Source organism: Camellia sinensis, chromosome 11, assembly GCF_055761805.1.
Source record: "Camellia sinensis isolate YWXY chromosome 11, ASM5576180v1, whole genome shotgun sequence".
Taxonomy (NCBI): Eukaryota; Viridiplantae; Streptophyta; class Magnoliopsida; order Ericales; family Theaceae; genus Camellia; species Camellia sinensis.
The window spans coordinates 71,445,613-71,469,231 of record NC_138971.1 but is presented as its reverse complement, the minus strand read 5'-3'; the positions used below and the strand labels follow the sequence as shown (position 1 = coordinate 71,469,231).

The 23,619-nt window shown below is 37.1% G+C and overlaps 2 protein-coding genes across 4 annotated transcripts in view; one reads left to right on the top strand and one right to left on the bottom strand.

The window, feature by feature from the left end:
- Window positions 1–1,935: 1,935 nt before the first annotated feature.
- LOC114294488 (Armadillo/beta-catenin-like repeat family protein) lies at window positions 1,936–18,648 on the top strand. 2 transcript variants are annotated; one of them, XM_028238621.2, is made up of 4 exons: window positions 1,936–2,222; window positions 14,191–15,345; window positions 15,500–15,809; window positions 16,893–18,648. In XM_028238621.2, exons 1-4 carry the CDS (start codon window positions 2,193–2,195, stop codon window positions 18,482–18,484), a joined length of 3,087 nt encoding a protein of 1,028 aa, XP_028094422.2. In that variant the 5' UTR covers window positions 1,936–2,192; the 3' UTR covers window positions 18,485–18,648. The 2 variants fall into 2 exon arrangements, with proteins under 2 accessions (XP_028094422.2, XP_082750200.1); XM_082894074.1 differs by having other exon boundaries at window positions 2,205–2,618.
- A 1,672-nt stretch (window positions 18,649–20,320) lies between these two features.
- The window catches only part of LOC114294485 (pentatricopeptide (PPR) repeat-containing protein), a 33,420-nt gene continuing 30,121 nt past the window's right edge, over window positions 20,321–23,619 (bottom strand). For both annotated transcript variants that reach the window (XM_082894075.1, XM_028238617.2), the window contains one exon: window positions 20,321–20,687. The gene's annotated coding sequence lies outside the window, so the exon portion shown is untranslated. The remainder of the gene's footprint in view (window positions 20,688–23,619) is intronic.

The following is a 23,619-nucleotide window of genomic DNA, read 5'->3' as shown; positions in this document are numbered from 1 at the left end:
TATTTTGAGAAGATGGTTAAAAGCTGACTTTTTAATTTTTTTAGACAAAAAACATATAAAAAATGTGAGAGATGATGTGACTAAAAATGAATTAAAAAGTGGAAGATAGCTTTTAACCATGTTCCCAAAATAACTCAAAATGGTGAAAAAAAAATAGTAATGAAAATTATTTCTCTAAACTTTATATTAGAATATTATTTTTTAATTAGATTATTTAATTAAGAGTGCCTTTAAATATCAACCATTCGTTAGTATATTTATATGTATATATATATATATATATATGACACATTACCTTAAATGATAAAATAAGTTTCAGCAAAAAATCAAGACGGTGCAACAATCTTAACCACTCACAATCCCAACCCCAATCAAAATCACAGTTCTCCAAAACAATAAAAAGTCAACAAAATATCATAATCACTTGAAGGTGACATGTTTGTTGAATATTTCCTCCTCCTAAAACTTCTCTTTCCTGCTATTTAATCAAACTTCATCTACAGTGCCTAATTATTTTTTTACTGCTAATTCAATGTAGACACTCCATTCACAACAGAGATAAGAATGGGTAATCTACACAAAACCCTCACCGATAGTTCAGAGGAAAAAGAGATTTGTTTTGCAATCAACACTAAATTTAGACCTCTTAAGTTTGAAATTCAGTATTAATTAATTGGCTGTCTGAGGTTTACTCCGTATGGGTGGCTCTAATGTGACCCTACTTCTAAAGATTCTTCATTTAAAAAAAATAAATTATACTTTGTTGCGTTTATATTTGGTCATTTTTTCACTTTTGTCCTTAAAGTTTGTTCGTTCCTACTTTAACCCTTCATGTTTCAAGTTTTTTCTAATTTACTCCTAAAGCTAACTTCTTCTATTCAAAATTAGACAGGAAATGCCACAATAACTGTCACATAACATAAAAAATATATTATTATATTAAAGTCTAAATTTATGTTAAAGGTGTGGGTCATACATAATAAAATATTTGTGTGTCATTGTCACTGTCAACGTATCATTTTTTGTCTAATTTTTAACAAAAATCAACTTTAGGAGTAAAGCAGAAAAAACTTGAAACATAAAAGGGGCAAAATTAGGAGGGGGGGAGGACTTTAAGAGCCAAGGTGAGAAATTGACTAAACATAAAGGGAGCAAAGTGTAATTTAACCTTTAAAAAACAACAAAAGAAAGCCAAAAGAAAAAATAAAAAAACCAAGCAAACAAACAAACGAAGTTACCTCAACAAATGATTCTGTGGATAAGTAATTTATGTAATTCCCAATAATCCAAGAAAAGTTTGCCCCACTGCTAGTTTACCCAACAACATGCATGAACAATTATCTCCAAAGGCACTGGCTTTAGTCAACTACATTCAACTACTCTATTTCTATATAAAACATCATATGCCATGCTAAGTAATTTAAGGCTATGTTTGTTTGGGCAAAATTGATTAGATTGGATTAGTATTTCCATGACTAATAACCCTATGATTACGAATCTCTTTGGATTGTGTATCCTATCCTATGTTTGGATTGGGTTAGAATCATAAGAAGGGACTAATAGTTTAAACTTTGGCTTAATCCTCCAATTTATATTCCACTCTCTTCTGTGGAATTGAATAGTCTATCATATGTGGGATACCATATCCGGATGAATTGTTAGTCCGTACTTCAATTGTTTAACCAAATATCGGATTAATAATTTTATTAGATTATTAGTCTAATTTCAAGCTCATATCCATCCAAACAAACATGGGCTAAGGGTTAACCGAATGAGAAGTTGAGTTGTGACAAATTACGACTCTGTTGGTAAGTAATTATCTGATGTGTAAGAAAGGGGAATTGCATATATCCGGCACCAGGGGCCAGTTGGGACAAAATTCTAGATACTCTCATTACCAACAAAAAATAAATAAACAAGTCATGTGCCAAATTATTTATGCACTGCAGAGGAGCGGACAAAGTCAATGCAGTGCAATCCAGAAATAATGCTGTTAATTTTAATTGAACCAACCAAAGGCAGTTTCTTCAATGCCACCTGGACCCGACCAAGTCCACGTCTTGCATAGGTTTCTTCGTCTATCGAAATTTCAACCTCAAGAGTTCCCACCCGAAATAATGTTTTAGTTTTTGTCTTATAGAGCGAGCAGCAACAGAGACTTTGCAAGGTTGGGTTAAAAATCAGGGACACTCATGTCAAGCAACGGCTCCGATTGGACGTCGGTATGTGCCTGTCCTCCTCTCTTTGTATTTTATCTGCTTTTACGAATCTCAATATCTGAATTTTGATCACCTATCATTGAATTCTCTTTATCTGAAAAAACTTGGATTGTTTCTTCTGAATTCTTTCTCTTCCTCTTTTTTCTTTTCAAACTTTTCACTCCTTATGGCATTTGAATGGCACAACAAGGCATAAATTTAATGTGATGAGAGTTAGAAAATGATAAGAATTACTATAGAAAGCCAAGGCAGCTAGAGTTAACAATACACCATACCATCTTAAGAAACACCAATGAACCATTACAATGAGTATTTTGCAAGATTGATTCTTCTTCATCTTTGTCTTCTTGGCATGCCATAGGATCTCTAGTAGTTCCGCAACTTAAGGTTGATCCACAGGTACTAAATCTTTCTCCACCTCTTTGTGAACCGAAATCAAGCATTAAATTGACTATTCTGCAACAAAATATTGAGTTATAATTTAGTTTGTCAAAACATGAATATCGGAGAATTATGTATTTATCTTGTTTATTTCATCATCATAGCTTGACATATGCTTAAGATTTGAAAGAGATTCAAACTTCATGCTTTCTTGATTGGATTTTGTCCTCTTTACCTCTCCCTGAAACTCTTTAGACTTCATAGAATGTTTTGTAATTTGTTTTTAACCATTCTACTCATGTAGTTCTCAATTAGGGATCACTTTTCACTCTCTCTTTTTGTCTTTGGATATTTATCAACAGATTCCATATTTCTCTGATGGGAATGGCTTCCCTCCAAGCCAATCACGAACAGCACGATACTCTTGGGCTCGTGGAGGCCAACCATGTATCCCATTTCGATAATCCGAACCGAAATGTGTAGTACTCGTTGAGTACTATATAATTGTAAAAAATCATGTTGATCGGATGTCGATAGCTATGTGATCAAATCAATTTTGTATGAAAAAAATGGATGGTGAAAAATAAACGGCTTACAAAAATCTGATTTGATCACATAGCTATCGATATCCGATCAACGTGATTTTTTATAAATATATAGTGCTCGACGAGTTCTACACATTGAACTGTTCGAATTATCGAAACGGAACCCGTGATGAACCCCCACGGGCCTAACAGTACTCTCCAGTCCGATTGCGGACTAGAGAGAAGCCATTCCCTTCTTGCATATCTTAGTTCAAAATTCATGGTTTCATTGTAACACTTTCTAAGCTATACAATAAATTCTAAACATTTTCTCTCAATAAATATTTACACTCCATTTGGTTCCAAAAAAAGATTAAAACTATAGAAGAAAATAATGATGTAAAAGTTCTCAAGGCAAACATTTGTTAGACTTCAGTCATTCATTCCGAGACTCAAATAGAACTTAATGATATGTTTGGTTCATTGGAATGAAATAGAATAGAATTGACCATTTCATCAAAATGTCCATTCCCATTGGTTTACTAAAAAAAAAGTGCGTATTACAAATGGAATACTTATTCATTATTATAAGGCGGCAATGATCATTTCATAAGGAAGCTAAAAACTGATCATTTCATTCTATTCCATTTCATTCCAATGAACTAAAAACTACTTTAGGCCTCATTTGAGAATAAGCTATTTTAGTAACTTTTTGATATTTTTGGCTAAGATATGAGGTTAAAAAAATTTGTCGGATTTGGACTCTTTGATGATTTATCGGTCTTGTATTGCACTCCGCGAGATTAGATACAGGACTGTGACATTTGAGTCTGAACTGTAGTGAGGGCCGAGGGCGCATCTACACACTCACTAGATTATAAACATGAGATAACAATATAATTGTAAATATAAATTACAACCATTAAAATAATTTCAATAATTCTAATAAATTATGTGACACTTGAAATCTCACCAAAAAGATTTAACTTACCAACCACTAAGCATGGCAACGGTTAATTTGAAACCCCCTTGGTCAAATATTCAAGTGTTACCAACCATAACTATCAGGGATGCCCACCTCCGGAGTTATATACACAAGTAGTGGCATCTGTGGTCTGCCTGAAGGAAACAGTCTGTCCGGAGTACGTAACCTCCATGTGTATGCAAAAATAAAAATATAACTACAAAATGAAAATTTAAATAAAAGATAACAAAATATTTAAAATAAAAAGATTAAGATTGAGAGATAAATATCCCAAAAATATGACAATCTTTTTTAACAATCTATATTTATCTTTTGTTAGTTTGTTATAGAATTCTCATATATTTCAGTTTAATTTTTTTAAAGTTTATCTTCAAGGTGAACTTAATATTTTATCTTTTAAAATCTTCAATTAATTATTCATATAAATTTTAAATATGATAGCATTCTATAAATTTTTTTGTCTAAGCATAATCTTTTTAATATAAAAACAAGTTCCTGCAAAAGTAACCTTGAACAGAAGATTGGAGAAGGAAAAAAAAAATCAGCATTAAGTCATTTCTGATCCCTTTTCATTGCCAAAAAGTCTTAAATATTTGATTTACATTTAAAATATGTACTTGCATGAGTCTTTACATTTGTAAGAAAGTGAGTTTATATAAATGGATATTATTATTTTATTTTTAATTTTTTTTTGTTACAATCTGTTTTTTTTCTTTATTTCTTTCCTTTTGCTAATAATGTGTCATTTAATTGAGATTTTATTCTTTTTTTTTTTTAAAGCACTACTATTATCAAGTTTTAAATCTCTTATTTATTGACTATTGTGTTTAATTTTGTTTTAGTGTAGATGTTAGATTGAAAATGAACACATCAAAATTTATTGGATATGAGTTTATATTTTAAATGTATTCATCAGTTGATTTTTTATTGTTGATTATCCTGTTAAAATAACTCAAGATTAAATTTATTTTTAGAAATTCATTTCCTTTGAGAACTAAACCAAAAATTTCTTCTTTTTTTATTATTATTTTTTTATTATTCAGATTTAGAGTTTGAATAAATGGAAAAGATCTCATATTAAAAATGGTAATTTTTTTGGAATAATTTAAATATTTATATTCTTTATGTTTGTCAATTCAACTTTAATGCATTTCGAAATCTTATTTTATTTTATTTATTTATTTTTATAATCATTCCAAACCTATTTATGTTTAATGAATCAATATAACCAAAAAAAACAAATAACATGTGAAAAAAATTTAACCACTAACAGAATATAATGGGAATTAAAATTAATTTTATTTTAATTCATTATGCTATGTGGGATGATTAATGTAATATTTACTATTGATTAAACAAAATTAGTGTTACCTTTATTTAATATTAATCATTTTGTTAAATTATAATATGCCTTTGTTACTCTACTTTTGATTGTCTGAAGTAATTCTTAGATAAATTAGTTAATATTTATGTGATAATTTACTTAATGTATGATAGTTTTTTAAAAAAATTCAATAATATGAAATATTAAATATTTTTAATGATGTGAAGTAAGATTTATAGACACACACTAAATAAAAATATTAAAAAATATAATCAAATAATAAATTTTATATGAAAATTATTGATTTTATAAAATTCCGTGTATAACACGGGTGATTACTGAGTCTCTATCCTTTCAAGGTACAATTTGTCACATTTGTTAACCTTTTTTTTTTTAATTTTTAATTTCAAAACTTCATTTAGATAACTCCTAGTTTTTAATATCAAATGGATAAACATTGAAAAGCACTTTGTCTCACGAAGGACTCTTCAATTCAATGAACAAAGCAAATCCACAACTTTAATTCAAGTGGGAATCGAATTCACATGCTTTTCAATTTAGAATCCACTTTTTTCCTGTCTGAAATAATGAGATCAAAGACCTTTCGAGTGACCAAATACAAACTGAAATAATAATTGGAGAAAGTAAGAGAAGATAGAGATGAGCGAATAGGGAGAGAGAGGGGCACAATTGTTTCTATATGTTGTATATTTCAATTACACAAAGAAGGCACTCTATTTATAGAGGATGCCTTGGATGCCTATGAACAATTAAATAACACTACACTAACATAATGCTACACTAACATAATGCTACACTACACTAACATAATGATACACTAACATAATGCTACACTACACAAAGATAATGATGCACTAACATAATGCACTACACTAACAAAATGATACACTAACATAATGCTACACTAACATCCCCCCGCAAACTCAAGGAGGGAAAGCATCAACCAAGTTGAGTTTGGAAACAAGATCATTGAAGCGGCCAGGAGGATGAGCCTTAGTGAAGATATCAGCGGGTTGATCGACGGAAGCGATAGGGAAAAGACGAACAGTACCACAGGTAACATGCTGGCGAATGAAATGACAATCAATCTCAATATGTTTGGTGCGATCATGAAAAACATCATTGTGAGCAATCTGAATGGCACTCTGATTGTCACAATAGAGAGAGGTAGGATCAGAAGAAGAAACACCCATATCAGCAAGGAGCCAGCGAAGCCAGAGAAGTTCCTGAGTAGTATCAGCAAGAGCTCGGTATTCAGCTTCGGTGCTAGAGCGGGCAGTGAGGGATTGTTTTTTGCTACGCCAAGCAAGAAGAGAGTCCCCTAAGAAGAAGCAGAATCCCGTGGTGGAGCGTTGATCCGTAGGATCCCCAGCCCAATCAGCATCGGAAAAGGCACGCAGTTCAAGAGAGGAGGAAGCAGAGAAGTGAAGACCATGGAACAGAGTGCCTTTGAGGTAGCGAAGGATGCGGAGTAGAGCAGTATAGTGGGGAGTGCGAGGAGCCGACATGTACTGACTGACAATGTGAACAGCATAGGCAATGTCAGGACGAGTTACTGTGAGATAGACAAGGTTGCCGACGAGTTGGCGATAAAGAGTAGCATCAGAGAGAAGAGTCCCATCGAGAGGAGTGAGACGAATCTGAGGATCGACTGGAGTAGAGGTAGTTTTGCAATCAGTCAAACCAGCACGAGCCAGAAGATCGGATGCATATTTGGCCTGGGACAAATAGGAACCAGTAGAATCATGAGAGACTTCAAGGCCTAAGAAGTAGTTAAGAGTACCAAGGTCCTTCATCTCAAACTGACGGTGGAGAAACTGTTTGAGGTGGAGAATACCAGCTTCATCATTACCAATGATAATCATATCATCCACATACAGAAGAAGAAGAGTGGTACCATGAGAAGTAGTCCGGATAAAAAGAGCAGAGTCATAGGAGCTAGAGGTGAACCCAAAATCATGAATGGTAGAACTGAACGTAGCAAACCAAGCACGAGGTGCTTGCTTGAGGCCATAGAGAGCACGCTGTAGTTTGCAAACCTGATGAGGGGGAAAAGTGGACCCAGGTGGAGGTTGCATGTAGACCTCCTCAATAAGATGACCATTGAGGAAAGCATTTTTGACATCCATCTGAAAGAGCCCCCAGTGGCGAGCAGCAGCAACAGCAAGTAAACTGCGAACAGAGGTTAGCCGAGCAACAGGAGAGAATGTCTCCTCATAATCAATACCATATTCCTGGTTGAAACCCTTGGCAACAAGACGAGCTTTGTAGCGTTCAATAGAGCCATCAGAATGTGTTTTGATTTTGTAAACCCATTTGCAGCCAATGGCAATCTTGCCAGGAGGAAGATCAACAAGATCCCAAGTATGAGCTTTGTCCAAGGCCTGTAGTTCATCGGTCATAGCTTGCTGCCAAAGAGGATTAGTACAAGCCTCACGATAGGAGGTAGGTTCATAAGTAGAGAAGGCAGCAGATCCAACAATATAATCACGAAGATGGATAGGAGGTTGAGTTACCCGACGTGGTCGACCCGTAGAAGGATCGGTGGGAGGAAGAACCGGTGGAGAAGGAGGTGTGGCAATAAGAGGTAGACCTTCAGGGAGAGCAGGCTGGACAGGATCAGGAGTGAGCAAGGGCGTCTCGATGGAGGAGGAACCTGTATCAAAATCAGCAGAGAAAAGATCTACAGAAGGATTAGTAAACAGTACAGTAGTGGAGAGTGCGGGTAAGTGAAAAGAGGATAGCGAGGAAAACATTTGGTGCTCCCAGAAAACGACATGGCGGGAGATACGAAGACGTTTAGAGAGAGGATCCCAACAGCGAAAGCCTTTATGTTCAATTCCATACCCAAGAAAGCAACAAAGATGAGAACGAGGTTCAAGCTTGGTGTGTTCATGGGATTGAAGTAGAACAAAGCAGGCAGAGCCAAAAACCCGGAGATTGGCGTAAGGAGGGGAAGTGCCATGTAGACGTTCAAAGGGAGTTTGATTATGGATGACAGGAGAAGGAGCACAGTTGATAGTGTAAACAGCAGTGAGGGCAGCTTCCCCCCAAAAGTTTTCAGGGCAGGAAGAAGAGAGAAGAAGGGCGCGAGTAGTGTCAAGAATATGCCTATGTTTCCGTTCAGCACGGCCATTTTGCTGGGACGTGCCAGCACAAGAACGATGAGGCAGTGTACCATGATGCTGAAGAAAGGAAAGGAAATCAGAATCCCGATATTCCATAGCATTGTCAGAGCGAAAAATTTTGATGGTTTTGGAGAATTGGGTGTGGACCATTTGGGCAAATCTATAATAAATGTGTTTAAGTTCAGACCTAGTTTTCATGAGAAAAAGCCAAGTAAACCGGGAAAAATCATCAATAAAGACAACAAAATAACGGGATCCCCCCATAGTAGTAGTAGGGGAGGGCCCCCAAATATCGGAATGGATAAGATCAAAAGGTGCAAGGGAAACTGAAATACTTTTATTAAATGATAAAGCAGGTTGTTTAGCAAGTTGACAGGGGATACAATCGAAATTATCGGGAATTACATGACCCAACTGTCCACTAGAAACCAAAGACCGTAAGCGATTAACAGAAATATGCCCTAAACGACAATGCCAAAGATGAAAGGGAGATAATGAGGAAGTAGATGTAGGAGCAGCAATCGGAGGAGAGGCAGGAACATGAAGGTGAATGAGTTCATAGAGACGTCCATGCTTACGGCCGATCCCAATAGTCTGCCCCGTCTGAGGGTCCTGTACCAAACAATCAGTAGCAGAAAATGTGACAGTTAGACCAAGTTCACATAATTGACCAATGGAAATAAGGTTTAAGGTAAGAGCAGGGATATGATAAACTTGAGGGATAGATAAAGAAGAGGTGGAAACAGTACCAACATGACGGACAGACATGAGGGAACCATCAGCAGTATGTATTGAGGGAATATGAGGAGATGAAGAGAAGGAAGAAAAGATAGTAGAACTGGAGGTCATATGATTACAACAGGCAGAGTCAAAATACCAAGAAGAGTTACCTGGGATTACAGACAAAGCAGTAGGAGGAGGTGTACCAGATGGGGAGAGAAGTTGTTTGAGCATGGCCTCTACATCCGTTGGAGAAAAGCGAGGGGTAGACGGAGCAGACGACTCAGAGAACCCCGCAGAGATGACAGCATCAGTGTGGGGAGACTGATTCCCGGAAGCAGCAGCAGCAGTGGGATGAGGCTGATTCCTAGAAGCAGTAGTAACAGTGTGATGAGACTGATTCCCGGAACGATGAAAGCTTCCCCGGGCAGAGCCACCGCGAGAGGAGTGGCTATTGGACGATGATCGGGATGGATTGCGAAAACAATCCTGTTGCAGATGACCAGGACCAAGTTTGTTGCAGTAGCGGCAGGATCTGACGGGGCAATTGACCAGGAGATGGGTTGAAGGAAGACCCCGATTCTGACAATAGAGGCAAGCAGTGGTCCGTTGGGTAAATGATGGCCGGTACGGAGGAGTGGCCAGAACAGAGTCCACATGATGAGTTTGAAGAGTACCGAGACGCGTCTCCTCTGATAGCAACTCAGAAATTGCTTGTTCAAGAGTGGGCAATGGATGGCGATGAAGCAGAGAGGCACGTACGGGCTCAAAGGAGGAAGTAAGAGCCATAAGAAAATGCACCAACCTTTGCTGGTTGCGATAGATAGTAAATAAAACAGCATCTTCGGGGGTATGCCAAGTTGGTTCTGAAAGAGCAAGCTGATCCCAAACAGAGTACATTTGAGAAAGGAAGTCATTAATGGACTGAGTGGATTCTTGGCGCATGCGGTGAAGTTGGTTCTGAAGTTGATATTGGTGGGCAAGACCAGTAGTCTGGTATCGTTCTTTCAAGAAATCCCAGATGTCTTTTGTAGGAGTAGTTACAGAGTCAAGCTGAAAGCGACCAAACTGAAGACTGATAGATGTAACAGCGGTATTACGAAACCAGGTAATGATTTGGTAATTCTTACTGTCCCATTCCTCAAGTCGGTCTTCAAATGTAGCAGTAGGAACAGTAGTTTCATTAGTGTCACTGTCTTTCACCGGTTTAGTCACATCCCCGGTGACAATTCGCCAGAGCTTCTTCCCTTTTAGGAAGGAGGACATGGCTTGAGCCCACAGAACATAGTTTGAACCATTCAAAATAACGGAAATAGGATGGGAGGCATCATGACGATCCATAATACTAGTTGAATAGGGTTTAAAGTAATATGATAGACCTGTAGGAGCAAAATTAGGTAAAACAGAGTGTACCAGTGAGTCCGGAAGGTCGAAAATAGCCAGGAAAGGTATGCTGGACAGAGATGATGTCAGCAAATATGTCAGCGGCGCACGTTAGCAGAGTGCAAGAAGGAACACGTTAGCAGGAAGCGGCGGTGCACGGTAGCGGCAGGCGCAGACGCGGCGCACGGTAGCGGATTCGGCGCACGCGGGTGCACAGTAGTGAAACGGCGCACGAGAGGCGCACAGTAGCAGGCGCGGCGTACGGGAGAGGCAGGGCTGACGTCAGCCGCTGGTCGTGTGGGCGCGTGTAGGCGCGTGTCGGAAGGGAGAAACAACGGATGGCACGTGCGGGCACGTGTGAGAGTGGTGGCGGAAATGGTGACGCGCAGTGGACACTGGCGGCGCGTGTGGGCGCGTGAAAGGTTTTCTGAGGCCGGGCTTGGTGCCGTTGGAATCGTGAGGAAATTCCGAGTGGTTTGATGTAGTGCCGCTGTGGATGGGACTAAACACCAAAATTGCAAAATGCCAGAAATGTAACACTGTGCTCTGATACCATGAAATAATAATTGGAGAAAGTAAGAGAAGATAGAGATGAGCGAATAGAGAGAGAGAGAGAGGCACAATTGTTTCTATATGTTGTATATTTCAATTACACAAAGAAGGCACTCTATTTATAGAGGATGCCTTGGATGCCTATGAACAATTAAATAACACTACACTAACATAATGCTACACTACACTAACATAATGCTACACTAACATAATGCTACACTACACTAACATAATGCTACACTAACATAATGCACTACACTAACAGAATGATAAACTAACATAATGCTACACTAACACAAACAACGAGTTAAAGCTTTTGAAACTTTCAAGGAAGAAAAATTTACATACATAAAATTAAATTACAAAAAAAATTAAAAATATAGCATGATTCAAAGTATTTTTTATTTATTGGTTCGGTGGAATTACATGCATCAATTAATATACTAATTAGTATACCAACACTAGTTATAACATTATTATTGACCTCACTCATTAATTACATTACAAATCTCAAAAACCTCTTAAATTATGCCACATTATCAATTAGTACACTAGTTAATATACTAATTGGTGTATATAACATTATTCTTATTGGTTTCCCCATTATTCTTACCAAAAGTGGTACTCATTAATTAGATTGATATGTATATTCTTAATATTTTTTTATAATTTAATTCTATACATATAAATTTTCTTTTTCATAAAAAAATGTTACTAATCAATTTGGTCACGGTCTTGCAAATGAAGCAAAAAAACCCCAAGCGTAGCACAACCACAAATATAATTCAAGCGGATAACTCTTATTATTATTTAATAATTAGGTATTTGGATCAGTTTGTGCATATCTCAACTAATTTTGGAATTATGAAATTAACAACCAGATAAACTTTCAATAACCTCTTGAAATAACTCAAACTCAAAATCTTAAATCTCATTTTCAAGTCTTTATCATGCTCAACCGAAAGTTACGGATAACTTTTTGTTTTTGTTTTTGTTTTTGTTGTTTTGCCTCTATTAAGGTAGGAAATGGGATAAGTCATTTCGGTCGCGGTAATGCAAATCATGAAATAAAAGAGGGTATATGTCACATGACTCACCCAACACAATTTCAATTTAATTTGGAAACACCTTTGCATTTGGATATTTTTTTGGATAGAAAGTGGATAAGTGGTATTTGTTTACTTATTCCTCTCTGTGATCCTCATGGGGCAACTAGCAAAATTATACATCTGGCTAAGATTCATCTACATGTTTATTGGGTTGAAGAAGAGTCTAGGAAAAGTTCATTATTTAATGCTTTATGAGATGAACTTTGGTTCCTGTCTTTTGTGCCCAACACGTTCTTCCTATGTACTACCAACACGGGACTACATGGTTAGTTTTTTTTCTTTTCCTGGATAATTCTCCACAATTTCTCGAAGGCTATTCAGTACGTTTGATTTCAGTTTTTTAAATTTAATTTTTTTGAAATTAATTTTTTTTGTTTTTCGTGTTTTTTTTAGTGAATATTTTTAAAATTTTAAGCATTTTTAATTTTTTTTTAGATGTACCTTATTTAGATGTATCTAAAAAATAAAATATTTGTGAAAAAATAATAAATACATAAAAATACGAAAAATATATTGAATTTTTGTATTTTTTTTTATATTTTTGGTATTTAGTGAATTTTTTAAAGATTTTTTTCACAAATACTTTTTAATTGTATTTATGTTAGGTGTGTCTAAAAGTTAAAAAAATTTCTTAAAATATTAAAAAAAATCAATAAAAACAAAAAATACGCAAAAATAAGAAAGTAAAATTTTTTGAAAAGTGTTTTCTAAAAACTAAAAACAAACATGCTGACTATTATCATCTATTTGGTTGTGAGTTTTCAGAAATTATTTTCAGGTATAATTATTGGTAGAGAGGCTGTGGTAGCAACCAATAATTACGGCAGGACAGTGCTTATGTGCAGTGACAGAGTTAGAAATTTAATGTAAAGAGGGCACATGTTAATCATAATATTAATTTTTTCTTCATAACAAGCAGTAACTATATATTATTAAACTTTTACATTTATTTATTTTTTTTTTTTGTCAATCAATGAAATATAATATTACAATTATCATGAGATTTACATCACCGTGATTTATAAATTCACAATCAACAACTAAATTTTATTAACTCAACAATAGGAACAAACAAATAACTGAATTTACAATCATTAAGCCCAACACTATCAACTCAACAAAGAGTCTCACAATGGAAAGAAATAAATAACTAAACAAACTTCACAACGAGAAATAAATTGTCAATTGATTTAATGCTTGCCTTGACATGTCAATTAAGAGTGTACAAGAATGGCTAAAAGAATAGAATAAAACAATTTTTAAATTTAAAAATACAAAAAAATTTACATGATTTAAGGAGGAGACACTACTACAGTTTTGTTAGGCATAAATAATATACAATCTTTATAAATAGAAATAGTAGAATAATTATTAAAACTTTTGGATGGGCACTGGACCCGTCCTAAGGTGGCTCCATCCTTGCTTATGTTATGTGGTGCTACAATGAGGTAACGAAATTTTTTATGCATGTGACATGTTGATTCATTTTTGTTAAATTGTTTGAAAGATAAAAAATAATTTAACTTAATTTGTGTTACAATTTCTTATTTTTTATCAAAATATTGTAGAAAATGTCATATCACATGTTAATCCGAAAATACCTAATAATTTTTGATTTTGAGAGTGCAAACGAGAGAAGAGAATTTTTGACTTTATGGTATAGGTTACAGGGTTTTTTGATTTTTTTTAGTAACTTTTTAGCTCTTAAGCTAAAAGTGTTGCATGCCAAACAAGGCCTTAGTGTCCAATGAAGCAGAAAACTCAGTGATCTTACAGTCTCTAGGAACTTGAATTAAACTCAAAAATATCACATTAAAATTAAAATATCTTCACCTTTCCTTCAGCTCAAGGAAGACAGGACTCCAATCACAAGTCGTGCAGTATCCTTGGTGGTGTCTATCTCAGAGATCACAGCAGCAATGGCATGCATAGAAGTAGAAAAGAATAACTTCATTGAAATTGGAAGCTATCTTTACCGGGCTTCTGCAGCTGTCATGGAGTTGCAGACAACAGAGAACTCGTCAACAATCACAGCAAAGATTTTACAGTCTCTATCCAAAAGCATTGGTTTGGCCAAAGAAATTGTTGGAAAATGCCAAAAGGGTGCCCACAAAAGTCTGAATTTCGAAGTAAGAAGCGCTATAGAACAGCTTGAAGGGGTCATAAAACACATAGGGGAAGACCTGAGTTCAATACCATCATCAACATTCGCAGACCAAGAATACATTGAAATTGCAGTTCGCTCTCTTTCAAAGGAAATGAAAAGTGTTCACTTTGAAGTAACACAGATTCAACTACCAGAGAAGAAAGAACTTCAACCCTTCATAGCAAGGAAAGAACAAGCACCGATAGAAACAGACCTCTACGCTATTGACGTTGAACTTTCCATGGAGAGTACTCAGTCATCGGACATACCATATCTCCATCCGGTTGAATCTCTTGAAAGCATAATTAGGAGCGGCCAAACGAGGGATATGAACAGCAGCTCTGGATCCTCGACAACTTTGCCACATGTAGAGTACATGGAACCTCTGTATGACACTTTCTTCTGTCCATTGACAAAAAAGATTATGGATGATCCGGTCACCATAGAGAGCGGAGTAACCTATGAGAGAAAGGCGATTACCGAGTGGTTTGGAAATTCTAAAAACAAGGAGCATATTATCTGCCCAAAAACAGGGAAGAAGCTAGTGAGTAGAGTTATGAGCACCAATATGGCTTTGAAGGCAACAATAGATGAATGGAAAGAAAGAAATGAAGCATCAAGAATCAAGGTTGCCCGGGCAGCTCTGTCACTGGCCAGTACAGACAGTATGGTCTTGGAAGCACTTCAAGATTTACAGAGTATCTGCCATGGGAATTATACCAATAAAATACAGATTCTCAGCATTGGAATGTTACCATTGGTTGCTAAATTCCTGGAGTATAAAGACAGAAATGTGAGATGTGCAACACTGACATTATTGCTTCAACTGGCTGAGGATGACGATGAGGGCAAGGTTATTTCAATCTTCTCTACTCGTCAAAAAACAAGTGAATAATAGTCGAATCCTCCCTTGATTTTCCAGAAATTTTATAAAATAATACTACAAAACCAAAATAAAACTCAGAAATCATGTCAATCATATTCTATTTTGGTGTTTTTGTGCACAGGAAATGGTGGCCATGACAGTTAACATGTCAATCATAGTCAAGATGCTGTCAAGTAATCACCAACCCATAAGGCACGCGTCACTGCTACTCTTGCTTGAGCTGTCAAAATCTCAATCCTCGTGTCAGGAAATCGGATCTGTTCCTGGAGGAATTCTTATGCTAATAACAATCAAATACAAACGGTCCTCTGATACCTTCGCTTCAGAAAAAGCAGACAAAATCTTAAGGAACTTGGAGCGGTCTCCAGATAACATCAAGCAAATGGCAGAAAATGGACACTTGGAACCACTTCTAAATCAACTTATTGAAGGTGATTTCTGATCTTCACACTCCCACCACAATCATTACTGCTGTTTACTTTCTATAAGCAGACATTAAACTGTTGAAGGAAATTAAAAGAAGAGGTTCTTCAAAAACCACATATATGCCTATATGGACCTCTAAACGAATCTCTAGATTGCATAGCTTTATATGAGCACCAAAAAATTGAAACACTATATGGTAGGCCGGACCGGATTCAAATTGGATGCGGTAAAATCCGAATCCAACTTAATTAAGATACAACCCGAATCTGAATCCGAATCCACCTATATCATACACGATTGCAGAGAACCCAAAATCAAATCCAATAATTAAGGATATATGATCTGGGAATCTGACTCGATCTGATTAAGCCACAGCTGAATGCTTACATATTCATTATCAGATTGGACAATGCTTAATAATTAGGAGGATATCAAAGATTAAATATACAATCCGAACGCGATAAAGTTGATTGATGAAGTGTTTGTCCAAGACTTATAACTGATTTACATTAATTAGGAGGATATTTACTGGAATGAAGGTTTTATTGCAAACCAAAATTTTCAATCATTTTCACTTTCCATCATCAGTTTCTTTCTAATCAAACATATCCTTAAGAGAGTTTGTACCTTTAATTTGTGTATAGATTTGTGAATGGAGAAGAAATGAGAAGAAAAAGGTAACAAAAAAATTAACTTTTACTTCATTGAAAAAAAAAAATACTATAAGGTTGTGTTTGGTTCAATGATTTGAAAAGGGATTTGGAAATGAAAAAAGAAAAAGTGTGTGAAATGTAGTTATATTTCACCACCATTTTCTCTTTTCCTTTCCAAATCTCTATTCAAATCCATGAGCCAAACACAACGCAAGAAAAATTGTTAATTGGAATGGATTATTAATCGGATTGGATTGGATTCTTGATATCCGATCCATTAATAATTGGATTTGGCAGATTTGGACTATCGGATTGGATTTCTCTCTAACAGATTCAGGTTTTTCGGAAAAATCCGATCCGTGGTCCGGCCATCTCCATGGTATGTAAAACTACACTTCTGCTAATGAACCATAAATATAAGAAACATGTAACCAGGTACTGAAGAGATGAAGCTGGAGATGGCAAGCAACCTTGGGGAAATTGTACTTGGACATGACAGCAAAACCCAAGTGGCAGAGAGGGCTTCTCCTGCTCTCGTCAAAATGGTGCACAGTGGAAACTCTCTGATCAGGAATGCCGCATTTAAAGCTCTAAAGCAAATCTCTTCTTACCACCCAAACAGCAAAGTACTTGTTGAAGCTGGAATAGTAAGAATGATTGTTGAAGAGATGTTCACACGGACAATCTACAATGAACCCATGAACTCAAAGAAAGAAGCCGCTGCAATACTTGCAAATATACTCGAGTCCGGGATAGAGCTAGAGGCCCTTCAAGTGAACTCCCGTGGCCACACAGTGGATTCAGATTACATCTTGTACAACATCATCCACTTACTCAAGAATTCAACCCCAGATGAACTCAACATCGACCTTATTAGAGTCCTCTTATGCTTGACAAAGTTCCCAAAATCATCAGCTACAATTGTGTCTGTGGTAAAAGAGGCCGAAGCAAGCTACAACCTGATTGAACTAATCAATAACCCGAATGAGGAACTTGGGGTTGCAGCAATTAAACTGCTCATCACACTCTCACCGTACATGGGTCATACCTTAGTAGACAGACTATGCAAAACTAGAGGTCAACCTGAGAGCCTAATCCAAAGTCCAGCTGAAACAACCCGAATCACAGAGAAGCATGCAGTTTCAGCAAATTTCCTTGCAAAGCTCCCTCACCAAAACATTACACTCAACCTAGCTCTCCTTAACAAGAATACAGTCACCACAGTCCTGCAGACAATCAATCAAATCCAAAGAAGCGGCACAAGAACAAGCAGGTATGCAAGTGCTTACTTAGAAGGCCTAGTGGGTATTCTTGTCAGATTCACAACCACACTATATGACCACCAGATACTGTTTCTTGTGACAACCAACAACTTCACTTCAGTATTCACGGAATTGCTTATGAAAACATCAACTGATGAAGTTCAGAGGTTATCAGCAATTGGGTTGGAAAATCTCTCAACACAATCAGTTAACCTATCAAAACCACTAGAAGTGAAGAAACCCAAGTACAAAAGATTGCTCTTTTTATCAAAATGTGCATTTTTAAAATCATCAAAGCACAAAAACATACTGGTATGCCCAGTTCACAGAGGGGTTTGTTCTTCAAAAGATACCTTTTGTTTGCTTGAAGCCAAGGCAGTTGAGAGGCTGTTGGGCTGTTTGGAGCATGAGAAAGTTGAGGTGGTTGAGGCTGCCTTGTCAGCTATATGTACATTGTTGGATGATAAGGTTGATGTGGACAAGAGTGTAACAATACTGAGTGGAGTAAATACCATTCAGCATGTGTTGAATGTGGTGAGGGATCACAAAGAAGAAAGTCTGTGGAAGAAATCATTTTGGGTGATTGAAAGGTTCTTGATGAAGGGTGGGGAAAGTTCTGTTTCAGATATATCACAAGATAGGTTACTTCCTGCTACATTGATCAGTGCTTTCCATCATGGAGATAGGAATACTAGGCAGATGGCAGAGAATATCTTGAGGTATTTGAATAAGATGCCCAATTTCACTACCAACTTCACCATGTGAAATCTCTCATGCATCTATGACACTGATTGTGAACATGTATATGTTAGGTAATGTGGATTATGCAATCATGATAAGTGGAAAGCATATTTTATGCTGACTTGCCAGTATTGTCTGAGAAATTTTGATGTTTGACCTTGATCATTAAAAAATTGTTCTTTGGGTTACACGCTTTCATTGCTAATCGCCATATCATATGGATATAAATGCGTTGTTGGCTACCTCAAACATCAAGGAGGTCTTGGAATCGCAGTCCCTCGATATAGTTGAGGTTCTCAAATCTACAATGACAGTAACATATGATATTGAAATGACCAATGTTTCAAATATCCTGACTACTCAAATTTGTTAGTAATCATACATTTCCATGATTTAGGTACATACTGACCATATCTATGTTACACCTTAATTGTAGAAAAATTGAGGCCTGAATTTGTGGGGTAAAAAAAAACCGGAGATTTTTCTTTTCATATCTTCTGTCCACAAATCCATGATTCAAAAATAACTCATATGGATGGCAGAAATACTGATCCTACGTTTGGTTCACTAAAATGAAAGTGAAATGGAATGGAATGGAATGCTCGTTTCTTAGCTTCTCCATAGAATGACTATTCACTTAAAATGGTAAATGATAATTCCATTTTCAATGTATCTTTCACAATTTTTTAAGTGAAACCAAATATGAGAATCAAGTGGTAAATAATGATTCTATTTGCAATGTATTTTTCATTTTTTTAGTCAACTAAAGTGAGAATGGATATTTTAATAAAATGATCATTCCATTCTACCTTCATTTCAATGAACCAAACACGAAATAAGTTAAAGGATACTAGCTATGGTTATGGGAGCAAGCTATGAAGCACGGATACCTCTCCGGAGGTCATGTACAGTCAGACACGGACACCCTGGGACACGCTGTGGACATGTTGGGACATACCTAAGGTTGATAAATTTGATAAAATTAAATATTTGACATAAAACACATATTAAATATTTAAAAATTGACATATAATAAATGTATAAAATTATATGTTTTACACGCGTCCCCAATGTATCGTATTTTACATTTTTTAGAAATTTGCATGTCCGTGTGTCCGTGTCGTATCATGTGTCCATGCTTCTTAGGGAGCAGGGCTCCAACCATTGCATTGTGATGTCCCACTACAGTGTGACCGTAGGGCAGCGACCAGAATTAAAGGTGGGAGCTGTTACTTCAGTGACAAAAATAGGTACGCAAGATTAAATTATGGAAAAAAATATTCAAAATATTTATACGGGTGTAGGTTTCACAAAAAATTTTACGGGTGTGGGACTCACACCCAATTAGGTATTTTGGGTATTTTTATGTAGTTTAATTCTGTATACCTGAAGTGCTGATGACTACACATCTAACAATCATCAAATAATCAATTAACTTCAATAACTGCAAAGAACTACCACTCACTACTTTTTGAACAAAAAATTCTGTTTGATATTCCAGTCCTATTTAGAGAATTTAACCTTTCAGTTTGAACTCATGGGCCCACCATAGGCCCCACTTTGATGATATGATCCATTGAATTTTAGACCCATCCGCGTAGATCATTCACACACACACACAAAAAAAAAAAAACAAAAAACAAAAAAATAATAATAATAATAATAAAAAAATAATAATATCACCTTGCTTTGTCACGACCCCAAACCGCCCCTAGTAGTTTGGTGCCGTGATGGCCAGTAATCCGGGATTACCGAAGACCAACTTTCAAAATTCATACACAATCAGAGTATAAATATATGGGGCTAACAAGTACGGAAGCGATTCATACAGAACAGATTAGTCCATAAGAGCTGTGCATAAGTCAAATGATATAGCAATCATCTTCATATGGGTTACAACTTAATTACAAATGAAGCAAAGTACAAATTACATCTTACATTTTAACAAAGGACTTCACAAGCCGACACAAACAAAATGTACGAACTACAGGTCAAGGAACATAGTCTACCCGATTGCCGACATCTCGTTGCCGACATAACATACATACAAAACACACATCTTGATCAAAAGGCTTCTCAAGCCGACGTGTACGAAATACAAATATTACAAGTCGAGAAGCATAATTTTCAAGACTGCCGACGTAAATACAAGTCAAGCCGACTTAATCAAAAATCCAAAATAGGCTCCAGAATCACATCTAGGCATCACCGCCTTCTTGCTCATCACCTACATATATATAGAAAGGGTGAGCTTGGATACTCAGTGAATGGTATAAATAATAAAGGGGTTCGCATGAATAATAGTCGAAGTCCTTTCAAAACAATACAAGTCAAAACTTTATATAACAAGGGATGGACCTCGTCCACCTAACAAATCTTCAAAGCTTCAAGAGATGCTTACTAGCATCAACATATTACAAATGATAACATTCCGGCAAACATATCCACGCGGTAAACCATTGTAAAAAAACTGATGTATTATTGATTGATGTATTGATGTGTAAATTACAGATGGTGAGGTACTCATTATATAGGAGAGGATTGAGAAGTAGGTGAGTGTGTGTGGTAGGTGAGTTGAGTGGAGGTGGTAGGTGATAATATATTTTAACAGCCCCCCGCAAACTCAAGGAGGATAGAAACTAACCAACTTGAGTTTGGAGAGAGGAGCAAAACAAGAAAATACATAAAAATAAAAAAAGATAGGAGATACTGTATGGTCGTGTCAGACCGTTGGTGAAGATACTGAATGGTGGTGTCATAACGTGGTAGAGGACACTGGATGGTGGTGTCATAACGGTGTAGAGGACACTGGATGGTGGTGTCAGACCGATGTAGAAGACAGTTTATGGGGTCATGTCGGACCGTTGTAGCAGACAATGTTCTGACAGTTGTTGTGACAGTTTACAGAGTCTTGCTGGACCCTTGTAGAAACTAACCGGAATCAATGTCGGGACAGTTTACAGAGTCTTGTCGGACCCATAAAGGAGCTAACCGGAATCAATGTCGGGACAGTTTACAGAGTCTTGTCGGACCCTTAAAAAATCGCATCCTCAAAAGGTGCGCTCAATTTTTTAAAAAGGCGTGCCATCAAAAGGCGTGCCCAATTTATCAAAAGGCGCGCCCATTTGTCGGCTGGTGGGAAGAGGCACGCGATGCGCGTGGCTGCCTCGGCTATAAGACGGAGGCTGAGGCTGAGGCAAAAAAAAACCTGCGAGCGATAGTCTGAGAGAGATTTCTGAGAGAGATTTTGTAACACTCTGTTTTCTGAGAGAGAGTTCTGAGAGATATACTGTGTGACACTCTGTTGCCTAGAAAATGGCTTCATCGTCTTCCCGCGGGCTGCTCACCCTCTTTCCCGACCTCAACGAGTCAACGAGAGAGAGAACTGGTGCGGTGGCACTGGAAACTCAACCAAGCGCCCCGGAGTTTGCTCCGTTGAACTTTCCGATGCGGTCGGTGGAGCAAAGAATGGCAGTGCAGTCGGATGTGGAGGCCAATCAGTATACTCTGAAGGCATGTGTGGAAAGCATGACGGCGGTCACAAACTTGTCGAACCGGCTGCAGAGTAGGACAAATGAGGTGCAGCATTTAAACTCCCAGCTGGCTCTGCTCCAACGCATGTATAAGGATGCGCGAGCAGAGATAAGCGTGCTAAGGGCAGAAAACAAGGAGCTGAAGCGGAAGGCCACCGTGATGTTCCGATTTGGAGGTCCTCCATATGCTGCAGTGGAGGAGTATGGGGGAGTGATCATGCCCAGTGGAGTGGGAAACACGGAGGCAACACCGGCAAGGGCCGCCCAGGACGGAGGCAAGAAGAAGAGACCGGCGGCAGAGTAGAGAAGAAAAATCCCACCTGTGGATGTGGGTGGTTTGTTTGTTGGTTGTTTTTTTTTTTTTTTTTTTTTTTATGTTTTGTGTAAAATGGTGATCGGGGTGGATCCCCGGCGTGAATAAAAGATGGGCTGTTGTGCAAAGTTGGAAATTGGTTTGTGTTTTTTTTTTTTTTTTTTTTTTTTTTTTTTTTTTTTGTGTTGTTGTTGTTGTTTGGAAAGAATAATAATAAGAAAAATGTAGTAATGGGGAAGAGGCAATTCCCGTCGGTGTGTTTTTTGTTTTTTTTTTTTGTTTTTTTTTTCTGTTTTGTTTTGTTTTTTTTTCAGTTTATTTTTTCTGTTTTGTTTTGTTTTTTTTTTTTTTTTTTTTTTTAATAAAAAAAAAATAATAATAATAATAAGAATAATATGGCGCATTGAACAGCATGATGGCTTTGGTGGGTGGAGTCTGTGGGTGCTGTAGTTAATATAGTATAATAAGCATGTATTAAAATAAAAGAAAGTGGCTGGAGAGAGAGAGAGAGATAAAATGCCCATGTGCATAGGTCTGCCATGTAGTAAAGGCTGGTTCCTCTCAAATTTGATCTTCTTCCAAGGGCCATCACGTAGAAATGTGAACTGGTCAGAAGAATAACCAGCATTGACAGGCAGTTGTTGGGATGGATTAGAATCAATTGTGATCTGTTCTGAATGCCAGAATGGCAAACCCAGGGATTGGTGTAACTGCTTAATGAATGATGCTTCCAAAGCATCAAGATATGAATTGTGCTTCTCATCCGTCCATGCCGTGCACGGTGCCACATTTGTATTCCGGTGAATGAAATCCTTGGAATGATCGACGGTTACAGAGGAAGACTCCAAGTTGGTCCGAGTCAACTCACTCCGGCGACCGTCCGGAGCGGCGAGATCTGGCGGCGGCTCCGGCTGGAGATTCTCTGCCATGGCGTGTTCGGACAATGCAATAACAACCTCTAAATTTAGAGGAACAAGCCCTTGATTCAGCAGAGAGAAACCCTCGCCTGGTTCTTCTTTCCTCTCGGTGTGAACAAGTTTTAGAGAGAGAGAGAGAGAGAGGCGGTCCATGAGGAGAGGGAAAGAAAGCTGCGGGCTACTCACTGGTAAATGTGGCAGCCGTATGTGTAGAGGTCCGGCGAAATAGATTGAGGTCCGGCGGGCGACCAAGGCGAGGTTGCCGCCCGCCGGTGAAGCGAAAAATAGTAAGTGCCTCAGGTTTTCAATATGACCTGCCAAGAACATACGATTTCTTATTTAAATGTTGCAATAATTTTAAGTTGTCATCTGTGATGAAAAAGACAGGCTTTTGAA

Bases quoted from the DNA above. Each gene is read 5' to 3' on its own strand.
- LOC114294488 (XM_028238621.2), top strand. From the start codon at position 2,193: ATGTCAAGCAACGGCTCCGATTGGACGTCG. The intron at 2,223-14,190 runs GTATGTGCCTGT...CCTTTCCTTCAG, and splicing joins ACGGCTCCGATTGGACGTCG to CTCAAGGAAGACAGGACTCC. The intron at 15,810-16,892 runs GTGATTTCTGAT...ACATGTAACCAG, and splicing joins TCTAAATCAACTTATTGAAG to GTACTGAAGAGATGAAGCTG.